This window comes from Phacochoerus africanus, chromosome 2 (genome assembly GCF_016906955.1).
Source record: "Phacochoerus africanus isolate WHEZ1 chromosome 2, ROS_Pafr_v1, whole genome shotgun sequence".
NCBI classification, from domain to species: Eukaryota; Metazoa; Chordata; class Mammalia; order Artiodactyla; family Suidae; genus Phacochoerus; species Phacochoerus africanus.
Genome location: NC_062545.1, coordinates 189,518,786 through 189,535,090, shown reverse-complemented (window position 1 = coordinate 189,535,090; position 16,305 = coordinate 189,518,786). Strand labels below are relative to the sequence as shown.

The following is a 16,305-nucleotide window of genomic DNA, read 5'->3' as shown; positions in this document are numbered from 1 at the left end:
AGGTGAAACAGCAAGGACCTGGGGGTGAAACTATCAGGGACCAGGATTTGAATTCCAGCTTTGGCCCTCAATAGCATTATGGCTTTACTCAAGTTTCTTTATGTCTGCAAACCTTGGTTTGTTCATCTTTAAATAATGCCTGCCTGTCTTATAGATTATTTTGAGGATTTCAGATCATGTATACAAAGTCCTTTCTATATGGAAGGCCCTCACATGCTCTCCAGACATCTGGATGATCATTCAGATTTCAAATCTAGATGAAGTGAAATTTTCAAATCTAATTGATCATCGTAATCACCTGGGAATTATAAAAAATATTACTATTCTTTTTTTGGTTTCTTTTTTTTTTTTTAGCAGCATGTTGTTTAGTCTCCATGTGTTGTGTTTTTTTTGCAGTTTTTTTCTTATTGTTGATTTCCAGTCATATAGCATTATGTTAGGAAAGATGCTCAATATGATTTCAATTTTCTTATATTTACCAAGGCTTGATTTGTGGCCCAGGATGTGATCAGTCCTAGAGAATGTTCCATGTGCAGTTGAAAAGAATGTATATTCTGCTGCCTTTGGGTGGACTGTTCTCTAAATATCTATTAAGTCCATCTGGTCTAATGCTTCATTTAAGGCCTTTGTTCCCTTGTTGATTTTCTGTCTGGATGATCTGTCCATTGCTGTAAGTGGGGTGTTAAAGTCCCCCACTATTACTGTGGGGGACTTATTGTCAGTTTCTCCTTTTAAGGTTGTTAGCAGTTGCCTTATATGTTGAAGTGATCCTATGTTATATGCATATTTACAATTGTTATATCTTTCTCTTGGATTGATTCTTTGACCATTATGTCATCTTTGTCTCTTATAATTTTTTTTTTTTTTTGCTATTTTAGGGCTGCACCCATACAAATGGAGGTTCCCAGCCTAGAGGTCCAATTGGAGGTGTAGCCGCTGGCCTACACCACAGCAATGAGGGATTCCAGCCCGTCTGAGACCTATACCACAGCTCATGGTAACGCTGGATCCTTAACCTACTGATTGAGGCCAGCAATTGAACCTGTATCCTCATGGATCCTAGTTGAATTTGTTAACCACTGAGCCATGAAGGGAACACCAATATTCTTTATTTTAAGATCTATTTTGTCTGATATGAATATCACTACTCTAGCTTTTGATTTCCGTTTGCATGGACTATTTTCTTCCATCCTCTCACTTTCAAATTGTATGTGTTCCGGAGTTCCCGTCGTGGTGCAGTGGTTAACGAATCCGACTAGGAACCATGAGGTTGCGGGTTCGGTCCCTGCCCTTGCTCAGTGGGTTAACGATCCGGCGTTGCCGTGAGCTGTGGTGTTGCAGACGCGGCTTGGATCCCGTGTTGCTGTGGCTCTGGCGTAGGCCGGTGGCTACAGCTCCGATTGGACCCCTAGCCTGGGAACCTCCACATGCCTCGGGAGCGGTCCAAGAAATAGCAAAAAGACAAAAAAAAAAAAAATTGTGTGTGTTCCTAGAACTGAAGTGGGTCTCTTGAAGACAGCATATATGTGGGTCTGGTTTTCATATCCATTCAGCTAGTCTAGGTCTTTTGATTGGGGCATTTAGTCCCTTTGTATTTAAGGTAATGATTGATATCTATGTTCTTATTGCCATTTTATTAACTGTTTTGGATTTTTTTTGTCTTTTTTTTTTTGCCATTTCTTGGGCCGCTCCTGCGGCATATGGAGGTTCCCAGGCTAGGGGTCTAATTGCACTGTAGCCACCGGCCTACGCCAGAGCCACAGCAACGTGGGATCCGAGCCGAGTCTGCAACCTACACCACAGCTCATGGCAACACCGGATCGTTAATCCACTGAGCAAGGCCAGGGATTGAACCCGCAACCTCATGGTTCCTAGTCGGATTCGTTAACCACTGCACCACAACGGGAGCTCCTTGGATTTGTTTTTGTTGGTCTTTTTTCTTCCCTTCTCTTGTTCTCTTCTCCTGTGGTTTGATGACTGTCTTTAGTGATGTATTTAGATTGCTTTTTCTCATTTGTGTGTGTATCTATTACAGATTTTTGGTTTGCAGTTATCATGAAGTTTTGATATAGGAGACTATGTATACACAAGATTGTTTTAAGTTGTTGGTCTCTTAATTGCAAGTGCATCTCCAGTGTCCTGCATTTGTACCCTCCTCTTCTCATGATTTCTGGTTTTGGTAGCATATTTGTGTGTGGGTGGTTTCCTATTGTTACTATATGTATGTCTTCACAGGTGAGCCTTGTCATTTGCAATATTTTTGTTTCTAGTTGTAGCCTTTTCTTTTTTGCCTAGAGAAGTTCCTTTAGTATTTGTTGTAAAGCTGGTTTAGTGGTGCTGAATTCTCTTAGCTTTTGCTTGTCTGTAAAGCTTTTGATTTCTCCTTCAAGTCTGAACGAAAGCCTTTCTGGGTAGAGTAATCTTGATTGGAGGTTTTTTTCCTTTTATTGCTTTAAGTATATTGTGCCACTCCTTTCTGGTCTGTAGAGTTTCTGCTGAAAAATCTGCTGATAACCTTATCAGGATTCCCTTGTGTATTATTTGTTTCTTTTCCCTAGCTACTTAAGATATTTTCTCTTTGACTTTTTAAATTTTGGTCAGTTTGGTTAATATGTGTCTTAGGGTGTTCCTCCTTGGCTTTATTTTATGTAGTACTTGTTATGCTTCCTGGATTTGAGTGATTCCTTCCCCATGTTAGGGACATTTTCAGCTGTTATCTCTTCAAATATTTTCTCTGGTCCTTTCTCTCTCTCTTCTCCTTCTGGCACCCCTGTAATACAGACATTGGTGTTCTTAAGGTTGTCCCAGAGTTCTCTTAGACTGTCCTCATTTCTTTTAATTCTTTTTTTGTTTTTTCTGTTCTGCATTAGTGATTTCTACTAGTCTGTCTTCCACCTTACTTACTCCTTCTCTACCTCCTGTATTCTGCTATTGGTTGCTTCTAGAGAATTTTTTCAGTTATTGTATTTTGCATCTCTGCTTGCTTAAGCTTTAAATCTTGTATTTCTTTGCTCAGTGTTTGCTGTAATTTATAATTCTTTGCCCCAGTTTAGTTCCAATGTCTTGAATCATCTTCACTATCATCAGTCTAAAGTCTTTTTCCAAATAACTTAGCTGTTTCTCTGGGTTTTTTTCTTGCTCCCTTATCTGGAGTTATAGTTCTCTGTCTTTTCATTTTGTATAGGTTTTTGGTGTGATCTCCTTTTTACAAGCAATAGAGTTGTAGCCTCTCTTACTTCTGATGTCTGCCCCCCTTGTGGATGAAGTTGGTATGGAGGCTTGCTGTAGGCTTCCTGATGGAAGGGGCTGGTGCATGCCCACTAGTAGATGGGGTTGATTCCTATCCCTCTGGCAGGTGGGGCTTTGTCTCTATGTGAGATTAGAGGCTGCTGTGTGCCTGGGGGAGTCTTTAGGCATCCTGTTTGCTAATGGATGGGGGTGTGTTCCCACCTGGATTATTGTTTGGCCTGGGGCTTCTCAGGGCTGATGGGTGGATATCTTTTTTGATAGTTGGCAGTCTATTTGGTTGAAGGCTGTTCAGCAGTTGGTTGTAATTTTGTTGCTTTTATGAGAGAAAGTGAGTGCCAGTCCTTCTCTACTATTATTCTTTAATTATTATTATTTTTGGACTTAATGTCTCTCTTTCTCATCATTGATCTAAGTAAGTCCTACTTTTACTTATTAACTGAGTTATTTTTAACAATATAGTAAATACCTTCTAATCCTGCCTCCCCACTCTCTCCCCTCCAAAAAAACCTTAGGGTCTTGTTAGTAACCTACATATAACCCCATGACTCTTCCCATTTAATAAACCCTTTCCTCCTCTGTTAACCATCAACCTCAATCTTATGTTATTCATTTCCTCAATTTCTTTTTCTTTTAGTTTTACTGTGTCTATATGTACAACTAATTATACATTTAAAAAATTTTAACTGTTTTTTACTTTAAAAAAAGTATTGCACTGTGGATAGCCTTTTGGGGGCTTACTTTTTTTGTGGGTGGGGGCATGCCTGTGGTGTGTGGAAATTCCGGGGCTAGGGATCAAACCCACACCATAGCAGTGACCTGAGCTGCAGCAGTGACAATGCTGGATCCTTAACCTGCTGAGCTACCAGAGAACTCCCCTGGGAGCTTTTTAAAATAGCTTCTCAGGCTTTGTCACTAAGGAGGTTCTGATTCAGTAAGTTGGAATATGTAGACAGCGTGAAAATTGACATTTAAAAAATTACCTCAAGGGAGAGTATGATGATTAACCAACCTTGTAAAATACTACTATTGTAGAATTTCTAGATTTGGGAATACCTGGAACTAAATTTGTCTGCTTTGAAATTGAGAATATTCTGGTTACAGATCTAAGCTCTTACTCTTTGACTTAATCTTTAAAAGTCAACTCTGGTGTATATTTCAATAAACTTTTGTTAACTTTTCTACCTTTGGTAATATGTTATATAAAATCCTGTAAAATCCATAATACTGTCAATAGAGTAAATTGTAGATTAAAACTGGAAAACAAAGTTCTGATCTAAGACAGTATATTTTCTTTAAAAGAGTATGTTTTCTTGGATAATAAAGTGTTTGCTTCAGGCAGCTAGACTGATGCAGTGTGGGAAGCGGGGGGCTGGTCTAAGTGCCAAATTCACTGTATATAAGATATTGGCTTCATTAGTCATTTCTTGCTTAAAAACTAAAAGCACATGTAGAGATTTCCCATAATGATCATCTTTGGTCAAGTCATGCCTCTTGTATTTGCAGACGTAATGGACACAGTCACAGGGCCGAGTGAGCAGTTGTTCACACCAATTTTGGGTTCTCCAGTGACGCCCCCTGGGATAACAGAGGAGGCACCCAGCAGTTCCCCAGCGCTTGCCGACTCTGAGGCATCTTCTGAGAGGAGAACTGCAGCTCCAGCTATTAGTTATGTTAATACAGCTGCCTCATATGGCCTGGACCAACTCGAATCTGAAGGTACCCATGCTTTAAAGGGGAGCTTTTCTGGGATGGCTTCAGTGAGTCACTGAGCACATGTTGCTTTTGAGAAGAGATCAAGGGGTGGTGTATTCAGTCTGCAGGGGTCAGCAGACTATGGCTCAGCCAAATCCAGCCTGCCATCTGTTTTTGTATGGCTCACAAGCTAAAAATGGTCTTTACATTTTTAAGTGATTGAAAAAAAAAATCAATAAGAAGATCTCGTGACTAGTGGAAGTTTTATAAAATGCATGTATTGGAACACAGCCACCCTTGTTCATTTCTGTATTGTCTGTAGCTACTTTTGTGCCAGGGCAGCAGAGTTGAGTAGTTGTGACAGAGACTAAATGCCCACAAAGGCTAATATATTCATTTAATTTAATTTAATTTAATTTAATTTAATTTAATTTTTTGTCTTTTTAGAGCCACACCCACAGCATATGGAAGTTCCCAGGCTAGGGGTCCAGTTGGCTGCAGCTGCCGGCCTATGCCACAGCCACAGCAATGCTGGATCCAAGCCACATCTGTGACCTACACAACAGCTCAGATCCTTAACTCACTGAGCAAGGCCAGGGATCGAACCTGCATCCTCTTGGATGCTAGTCAGATTCATTTTCACTGAGCCATGATAGGAACTCCCGAAGTCTAAAATATTTATGATATGGCCGTTTATGGAAAAAGCTTGCTGACCTCTAGTCTCCATCAGTGGTTCTCAGTCACAATTGAACATTAGGATCACCTTGGGGAGCTTTTTCAGGATTCTTGTGCCTGAATCCTTCTCCTGGCGATTCTGATTCAGTTGATGTGGGATGAAATTTGGCATCAACATTTGTAAAGGGTTGCTTTAGATGACTTCAGTGTGCAGGCTGGATTGAGAAAACTGGTTTAAATGGAAAAACTGAGTTTCCCCACCAGATTTTCTTGGGTGGAAATTTTAATGTGGATTGTGTCTTTGTAACCCTGCCCTGGTGGTTAATGCTGGGTCATTCTCTCTTAATTACTTCTCGGAGTTAAATGTTCCATGTTTTAGAGAGAGGCAGTCTCCTCACCTGTTAAGTCTGAGAAGTTCACGCCAGATTTTACTTTCTAAGACATTGGCTTTCAGCATGAAAAGGATGCTTGGAGCACAGCGGCACATCCACAAATGAGAAGACTGGAATTAGAATGATGGGTCATTTAGTTAATCAGAATTTTGGCAGGTGAACAGCTTCTGGCTAGACATGCAAAATGTCCAGAGATTTGTAGTGAAGTTTCTTATACTCATCTAGAAGATAGGTAAGCTTTTGGGCACTCAGGTAGCCATGTGTTTAATGCAGTAAACATAGGATGTGCTGTTATTATATATATTGTCTATGGAGTTCCTGTCGTGGCTCAGTGGTTAATGAATCCGACTAGGCACCATGAGGTTGCGGGTTCAATCCCTGGCCTCGCTCAGTGGGCTAAGGATCCATCATTGCCGTGAGCTTTGGTGTAGGTCACAGACGCAGCTCAGATCTGGTGTGGCTGTGGCTGTGGCAGTGGCGAAGGCTGGCGGCTGAAGCTCTGATTAGACCCCAAGCTTGGGAACCTCCATATGCCACTGGTTTTGGCCTTAGAAATGACAAATATATATATATATATATTCTGTAACAGGTAGTTCAGCCAGGTTTGCAGCAGACTGTTGAGGACTTTCAGGGTAATAGCAGTAGTTTTCCGATGGAAAAACATGACATTTTAGGAGTTGTGTGGATTCCATAGAGTGCTGGTTTAAGAAATGGATCAAAGCAAGCTCAGAGGCTGACAGCTCTTGCACTCCACATTAAGATAAAAACTTGGAGTGTAGTCTCATATTAGCTGTCTTCTCTCCTTGACGCCATCTGGAAAGACCAGGTTTCCCCAAATTAACCTGAGTTTGAGATGACAGCTTTACCCGGCAGGGCTCATTTTAATCAGAGAAAAAAAATTGTGAATAATCCATACTTGTGAAACTGCAATCATTTTCTAAATTTGGTAGATGATGGCAGTTGTATTGAGATGTGTGAGAATTTTCTTAATTTTCCTAAGATGTCCTGGAGTTTTAGAGCTTTTTCTTCTACACAGCTCAATTCTAGCTTCTTTTTGAGAATATATCTTGTGAATTTTGATCTAAGTTATGATCCTTGTTGAGGCTTACAAAAGACATTTTTGGTTTAAAAATATTCTTTCTGCTATGTTGTTGGGCTTAAGACAAGATTTTTGAATTGAGCACACCTTTCCTCCTAAATACTAGGGAATACAATTTATATTAAATTAGTATATGTTAATAATATCACAACTAGTTTTATACTGGTTCATCCAAATATCCTCTGAAAGCAGAAGTGAGTCACTTATTAAATTAATAAACCTACTAGATTGTATTGGATGCCTCTATTTTCTGTCTTTCTTTCTTTCTCTTTCTTTTCTTCCTTCTTTTCTTCCTTCCCTCTCTTTCTTTCTCTCTCTCTCTCCCTTTTTCTGTGGCTATACCTGCGGCATATGGAAGTTCCCAGGCTAGGGGTTGAATCGGAGCTGCAGCTGAGGCCTATGCCACAGCCATGGCAACACCAGATCCTTAATCCACTGAGTGAGGTCAGGGATTGAACTCATATCCTCATGGACACTATGTAGGTTCTTAACCCACTGAGTCACAGCAGAAACTCCAAAGGAAGCCTCTATTTTCAATGCCTGTTTTTCCACCTTGTCCATGAATATAAGTGCATCTTGAGGCATTGACTGGATGAAGCATTTTTCTTCTTCCACAGCCTTGTACCCAGAGGAAGATAATTTATTGCTGCCTAAAACAGAGTTGTGTGACATCAAGTTACCTAACTTTCAAGTTTGAATCTCTGTGATGTGTTGATAAATGAACAATTCTTCAGTTTAGGTGTGTGTTTATTATATTATTAAACTCTCCGTATGTTATGTTAACATCTCCCTTCCCATGAGGGGATGGGGCACTTCTCCAGAGAATGGGGTTATTTTTCTCAAGATGGTGTGGATGAGAGACCTGCTCTTGTTAGAAACCACAGCTCCATGGAGCAAGAGCCTTTGTGGAAATTGCTGAATGTTTATCCTTTAAGGGATGGTTAATGGCCCAAGGAGCCTAAAAATTGTATCTCCTTGGTCCCCTGTCTTATTGTCATGTCCTTCGTGTCTCTACAACAGAATGACTAAAGGAGTGTGTTAGTTTTCCAGAGCTGCCATAAACTGAGTGACTTAAAACAACAGACATTTGTTTTCTTGGGCTTTTGAAGCCTAGAAGTCTGAAATCAAAGTGTAGGCAGGGCCGTGCTCCCTCCAGAGCCTCTGGAGGAGGATTGTCTTTTGCTTCTTCCAGCTTCTGGTGCCTCGTGTATCTCTTTCCCTGTGGCAGCACAGCTGCAGTCTCTGCCTCCATCTTAATGCCTCTGCTCTTTGCCCACATTTTCCTCATCTTATAGGGACATCAACCATTGGATTAGGATGCATCCTGGTAACTACATTTTTTTATTAAAGTATAGTTGATTTCTAATATTGTGCCAATTTCTGCTATACAGCAGAGTAACCCAGTCATGAATTTATCTACATTCCCTTTCTTATACTGTCTTCCATCATGGTCTATCTCAAGACACTGGATATAGTTCCCTGTGCTATCCAGTAGGACCTCATTGCTTATCCACTCTAAATGCAATAGTTTACATCTATTAACTCAGAACTCCTCGTCTGTCCCACTCCCTCCCCCTCAGCAACCACAAGTCTGTTCTCTTTGTCTATGAGTCTGTTTCTGTTTTGTAGATATGTTCTTTGTGCTAGATTTTAGATTCCAAATATCAGTGATTATCGTATAGTATTTGTCTTTCTTTTCCCAATAACTACATCTTAACTTGATTACATCTGCCAATACTCTGTTTCCAAATAAGCTCACATTGATTAGTACTACAGGTTAGGACTCAAATATATAATTTTTTTTGGGGGGGGGAATACAAATTCAGTACATACTAAGAGGGCTGCTTCTGAGGAGTTTTCCAGCTGGCTCTGAAGGCAGACTTGCTCTGCCTCTGGAATACCCACTTGAGGGATGTGCGTTGGTAGTCGAGTGGGAAAAGTTTGGTGTGTTTACCTATCTCCGGCATTGACGAAAGCCTGCTTTGATAAGTGCACACCATCTTGTGCCTATTTCGGCAAGTCTTCTACCTTGTCAGCAAATATGCAGTTTGGGAGTTTCAAGGGAGATAAAGGTTTATCTTTCACCTTGCCTGATATACTTTACTCCTGTGTTTTTTTTTTTAAGGGAATAAATGCTTTCAGGATGATAAAAAAGTGTATTATACTTATTTTAGGCATAATTCTAGAGCTGTATTCAGCATCTTTGAAATATGAACATAAAAGGGCTCCAAATATTAATTCAAAATTGAATAATGGCCAAATTACATGTATGTGTACATATATATGTGTATGTATGTGTGCGTGTATATATATATGTGTGTGTGTGTATTGTACATAAGCTAATTTTTGGGCATGATCTCTGTTTAGGTTGATATCCTTTTCTATTTTTTTATTTTTTGTCTTTCTAGGGCCTCCCCTGTGGCATATGGAGATTCCTAAGCTAGGCGTTGAATTGTGCCTATGCCACAGCTCATGGCAATGCTGGATCCTTAACCCACTGATCGAGGCAGGGATCAAACCTGCGTCCTCATAGATACTAGTCAGATTCTTCCCACTGAGCCACGACAGGAACTCCGATATCCTTTTTTTTTTGTCTTTTTTTTTTGCTATTTCTTGGGCTGCTCCCGCGGCATATGGAGGTTCCCAGGCTAGGGGTTGAATCGGAGCTGTAGCCACCGGCCGCGCCACAGCAACGCGGGATCCGAGCCGCGTCTGCAACCTACACCACAGCTCACGGCAACGCCGGATCGTTAACCCACTGAGCAAGGCCAGGGATTGAACCCGCAACCTCATGGTTCCTAGTCGGATTCGTTAACCACTGCGCCACGACGGGAACTCCTGATATCCTTTTTTAGTTAAATATTTATATCTTTCTCTGCTCCAAGGTAACAACTTAAAACTTCTGATTGCTTTTGAAAACTGTCCCTAAATTATTTTCACGCTAACTTCAAATGGACTAGGACTTTCAATATTTCTTTCTGAAACTCTGCTTTCTATACTTTAGAAATCCAGCTGGGGATATCTGTTTACTCTAAACAAATCAAACTTATTTTAGCCTTTCCTATATTTCCGTAGAAGATAGATATTCATGTGTGCTGTAAATTTTTTTTTTTTTTGGGCTGCGCCCAAGGCATGTGGAATTTCACAGGCTAGAGGTCAAATAGGAGCTGCAGCTGCCAGCCTACACCACAGCCACAGCAGCACCAGATCCAAGCTGCATCTGCAACCTACACCACAGCTCATGCAACATGGGATACTTAACCCATTGAGCAAGGCCAAGGATCAAAATTGGGTCCTCATGGATACTAGTTGCATTCATTACTGCTGCTGAACCACGATGGGGACTCCTCTGCTGTAAAATCATAATAGTAATTCTGTAGGGTGGAAGGTTACGGCATTAAAATTTCAATACACAGAAAAAAAAATCTATTGTGAGTTTATTTGTACCAGGTACTAGATTTCTAATAACTTATGGGAGCTAAGAGAACAAAAACGGAGGGTTCCTGTAAATAAGACTTCCTCACATCCCCAGCACTTCCTCCCTTAATGTTTGGAAGTCAGTACCTTGGCCTTCCAGCTCCTGGGAAATGAGAAACCACTTGGTGCTCCCCATGGTGGTGATTTGGAAATAGGGTGAATTTGCTTGGGCTCTCCAAAGATGAACCTGGGTCAGCTTATTGCTTTTTTGCAAGAGAAGAAACATCAGTGTCTCTGGTCTGGAGAATGTGAATTCTTGATATGGTTGGTCCTATTTAATGTCTTTTTGTAAGCATAATGTATTGAATGCAAGGGCTGTAAAAAATCCAGTGCTGATATTCTAGACAATTACCATTTCCTCATCTCTTTTATTTTATTTTATTTTTAATTTTTTTTACTTTAAATGACTTTTATTTTTTCTGTTATAGTTGTTTGTTACAGTGTTCTGTCAATTTTTTACTGTATAGTAAAGTGACCCAGTCACACACACACACACACACACACACACACACACCACACACACATACATGCTTTTTCTCACATTATCCTCCATCATAAGTGACTACATATAGTTCCCAGTGTTATGCAACAGGGTCTCGTTGCTTATCCATTCCAAAGGCAATAGTCTGCATCTATTAACCCCAGATCCCCAGTCCATCCCCCTCCCTCCCCTTCCCCTTTGGCAACCACAAGTCTGTTCTCCAAGTCCATGAGTTTCTTTTCTGTGGAAAGTTTCATTTGTGCCTTATATTAGATTCCAGATATAAGTGGTATCATATCATACTTGTCTTTCTTTTTTCTGGCTTACTTCACTTAGTATGAGAGTCTCTAGTTCCATCTATGGTGCTGCAAATGGCATTTTTTTTTTTATGGCTGAGTAGTATTCCATTGTGTATATATACCACATCTTCTTAATCCATTCATCTGTTGATGGACATTTGTGTTGTTTCCATGTCTTGGCTATTGTGAATAGTGCTGCAGTGAACATACAGGTGCATGTGTCTTTTTCAAGGAAAGTTTTGTCTGGATATGTGCCCAAGAGTGGAATGCTGGGTCGTATGGTAGTTCTATATTTAGTTTTCTAAGGTACCTCTGTACTGTTTTCCATAGTGGCTGTACCAATTTACATTCCCACCAACAGTGTAGGAGGGTTCCCTTTTCTCCACACCCTCTCCAGCATTTGTTATTTATGGAATTGTTAATGATGATCATTCTGACTGGCATGAGGTGGTACCTCATAGTAGTTTTGATTTGCATTTCTCTAATGAGCAATGATGTTGAACATTTTTTTTCATGTGCCTGTTGGCCATGTGTATATCTTCTTTGGAGAAATGTCTGTTCAGGCCTTTTGCCCATTTTTCGATTGGGTTGTTGGTTTTTTTGCTTTTGAGTTATATTAGTTGTTTTTATATCTTAGAGATTAAGCCCTTGTCAGTTGAATCATTTGGAACTATTTTCTCCCATTCCGTAGGTTCTCTCTCTCTCTTTTTAATGGTTTCCTTTGCTGTGCAAAAGCTTGTCAGTTGGACTAGGTCCCATTGGTTTATTTTTGCTTTTATTTATATTGCCTTGGGAGACTGACCTAAGAAAACATATGTAAGGTTGATGTCAGAGAATGTTTGCCTATGTTCTCTTCTAGGAGTTTGATGGTGTCTTGTATTACCTGTAAGTCTTTAAGCCATTTTGAGTTTGTTTTTGTGCATGTGTGTGAGGGTGTGTTCCAGTTTCATTGATTTATATGTGGCTGTCCAGTTTTCCCAGCACCACTTACTGAAAAGATTGTCTTTTTCCCATTTTATATTCTTGCTTCCTTTGTTGAAGATTAATTGGCCGTACATGTCTGGGTTTATATCTGTTTCCTCATCTCTTTTAAAAGCCTATTTATTATAGGGTTTATAGAACAAACTCATAATAATTGGCTGCTAGATAATTACCTTTTTTTAACATTTGATGCAGGTAAACATATGACATATTACCTTTTGGTGACATATAAAGAGGAATAAAGAGGTTTTAAATTCTTAGTATCCAACAGGAAAGTCATGTTTGACATTTTTTTAATATCTTGATTTTTAAAAAATAAGACCAATTGTATCATTTAACTTGCACTTTTCTCTTTTCTGACAGTTTTTCCCTTATTTTTCAAAGACCATTTTGGCTCCTCTTATATTTAGGTTTTAAAAGATTGCAATTTTGACATCTTTTCCCAGCCAGACAGCACGCATGGGGCAGAAAGCTGTCATTATTCTGTCATTTGTTGTTTAACCTATTTTGGTGACATCCATTTTCCTGCCTTCATGAGTGTGTGTATATGTGTGTGCGTGTGAACACATATGTGTATATATGTGTTTAATTTCATGGATGTTTTTTCCACAGTCCTCTGAGAACATTTCCTATATATATTTGCAGCACCTTTTAATTTCCTCTGCTGAAGAGATAGTGATACTATCTCTCCTTTCTTATCTGGAATTTTCAGTTCCATCTCTGTCCTAGTCTCCTCTCTATTATAACATAGGGATTTAAATAACCCAGGGGAGTTCTTGCTGTGGCACAGCTGGTTAAGGATCCAGCATTGTCTCTGTGGCAATGCAGGTTCAATCCCTAGCCTGGTGCAGTAGGTTAAGGATCTAGCCTTGCTGCAGCTGTGGCATAGGTCGCAGCTGTACCCTGGATTCAGTCCTTGGGCTGGGACCTTCTGAATGCCATGGGTGTAGCCAAAAAAAAAAAAAAAAAAAAAGAGAGAGAGAGAGAATTTCAGAAGAAAGTCATGTTTTGGTTCAGATTACTGATTTTTTTTTTTGTTTTTTTTGGTAGTGTAGTAGCCTCATAATTGGGTAATTGGTAGTGAAATCAAGATGCTTAATTTCTTTATTTTATTGGTCAATCTGCAGCTTTTTTTTTTTTTTTTGGCCATGTCCATGACGTTTGGAAGTTCACGGTTCAGGGATTGAACTGGCACCGTAGCAGTGATGATGCCGAATCTTTAACCTACCGCACCAGAAGGGAACTCCAGGAAATGCATTCTTTAAATGGCATTGTGGAGAAGCCTCAGATGTTTTTCTTTAATAGCTCCACTGAGAATTCTTAAGAGCTCATGTAATTTTTATGAGAGAAATATTTGCTCTCCACCTGCCCTTTAATTCACAAAATCAATTTTTTTTGGTCTTCCCAGTATGCATTCCTTTTCAGAGAATATGCTCTTATTATTTTCTCAGTGCTCATATAACTTTTCAACTCAGAAAGCAGCTAGAATGGATGAATGAGAAAGAGTGGTAAAAGATCCCATCTCAAGGCCATTATTTATGAAGCCAAGTTTATGTGACTTACCTTTGTGGAATATAAATTAAATATCCCAGTAGAGTGTTTTACCTTTGAACTATCCACTGCTACTTGTGATACTAGAGTATGAGGTTAAGAATGTTCATTCCAATTTTCACTCTAATTATGTTAAGAGTGGATACAAGTTTTTGCTTTTGTTCTTGAAAATGCTTTGAATTTAATTTTGCTTCAATAACAGAGCCACTGGTGATTTCAGTTATTGATTGCCCCTTACGGTAAGTCACTTTGTTGTCTTACCCTGAAATTATCATACATTCCCTGGCATTTATGATAGATCTCCGTTCTTAAGTCCCCTGAATGCTCTAAGGCTAGAACAGTAAATTACTCAGCACTCAGAATGGTCATTGCACGTCTGCTGCTAATGCTCACATAGGCAGTGGTCTTTCAAAAATATTTAAAATCAACATTACGATGTATTACCATGAAGCATTGCTTATGAATTCTGCTGTTGAAGAAAGATAACTGACATTCACTCTAAGTTTTCTGGTTTGCTCTTTTTTTTTTTTTTAATGGCTGAACCCAGGGCCTATGGAAATTCCTGGGGCAGGGATTGAAGCTGAGCCAACCTATATGATAGGTACAGCAACACCCGTCCTTTAATCCACTGTGCCCTGCTAGGGATTGAACCTGTGCCTCCCCAGCAACCTGAGTTGCTACTTAAGTCAGATTCTTATCCCACTGCACCACAGCAAGAACTCCACAGTTCATGGCTGAGCCTATCTTATACCCAACAGTTTGTGCCTCCCCTTCCTCCTACTGATAACCCCTAGTTTGTTCTCTTTGTCTGTAAGTCTGCTTCTTTTTTGTTATATTCACTAGTTGTATTTTTTTAGGTTCCTCTTATAAATGATATAATGTGTGATTCAGATAAATAGAAGGGAATGAGAGTAGATCTTATGTAAATTTTAGTAGAAGGGTTATGACAAATATATGTATAACGACACACAAGGTAGAAGGTGGGAAAACAATTACAGAAAAAGGGGTTCCCACTGTGGCTCAGTGGTTTAAGGACACTATGATGTTCCTGTGTGGATGTGGGTTCAATCCCTGGCCTCACTCAGTGGGTCAAGGATCTGATGTTGCCTCAAGCTGCTGCACAGATTGCAAATGCGGCTCAGATCCAGTGTCACTGTGGCTGTGGAATAGGCCTCAGCTACAGCTTTGATTTGACCTCTAGCCCAGGAACTTCTGTATGCCCCACGTGCAGCCTTAAAAAGAATAAAAGGGAAAAAAATTACAGAATAAGGACTATAAGAGTTAGGAGAGAGAACTTAGCCCCAGCTTAGAGAAATAAGGAATTGTTATTTATGCTTGGGAATCTTGTGCGTGTGTGTATGCGTGCATGCCTCTGTGTGTGTGTGCACATGTGTGCATATAGATTTGTGTGTGTATATATATATGTGTGTATATATATATATGCACAGACACACCCACATATATACACATATCTATATCTTATCTATCATCCTTATTCTTATTTATTTTTTTAAGGTTTCATTGATTTTTAAAAAATTTTATAATGGTTTTTATTTATTTATTTTTAAGGGTTCATTGATTTTTTAAAGTTTTATAATAGTTTTTACTTATTGTTCTTTTGATATTTTCTAAAAAATAAGTGATGGGAAATCCAAAAGTATGGAAAATTCTAAAGGGTGAATCATCCTTGAGATGTCACACACACCACGCTAGCCATCAGTTATTTTATAGATGTGATCAAGCACCTTTTTGTAATTTAGCTTATTGGTTCGACAAATTCTTTTTTATTCTTCTAGTTTTACCAGGATGTAATTGACATACAGCGCTGTGTATGTTTAAGGTAGACAGCATAATGATTTGACTTACATGCACCATGAAATGATTACCACAGTAAGTTTAGTGAAGATCTATAATCTTATGTAGGTACAAAACAAAAGAAAAAAATATTTTCCTTGTGATAAGACCTCTTAGGATTTATTGTTGTATGCAGCAGTGCTAATTATGTTAACTATATTGTATATTATATCCCCAGTACTTATTTATCTTATAACTGGAAGTTTGTATATCTTTTGATAGCTTTCATCCAGTTTCCCCCGTTACACCCTGCTTCTAATAACCACAAATCTGATATCTTTTTCTGTGAGTTTGTTTGATTTGATTTTGAAGTATAATTAACCCACAACACTATGGTAGTTCCTGGTGCACAACATAGTGATTTGATATTTCTATACATTTCAATGTCATCACCATGATAAGCCTAGTTACCATATGTCACATTATTATTGAGATGAATTACTTCTTAAGAATAGTTTTTAGAAGCAACTGCAGTTCCTTTTTAAAATTTTATTGAAGTATAGTTGATTTACAATGTTGTGATTTTTTCTGTACAGCAAAGTGATTATATATATA

At 39.1% G+C, this 16,305-nt stretch overlaps 1 protein-coding gene across 1 annotated transcript in view; it reads left to right on the top strand.

Annotated features, from left to right (window-relative positions):
• The window catches only part of ARMH4 (armadillo like helical domain containing 4), a 153,357-nt gene that overhangs the window by 18,435 nt on the left and 118,617 nt on the right, over positions 1-16,305 (top strand). The window contains exon 4 of the mRNA XM_047767440.1: positions 4,753-4,965. Within this exon, the coding sequence (XP_047623396.1) occupies positions 4,753-4,965 (213 nt within the window). The remainder of the gene's footprint in view (positions 1-4,752; positions 4,966-16,305) is intronic.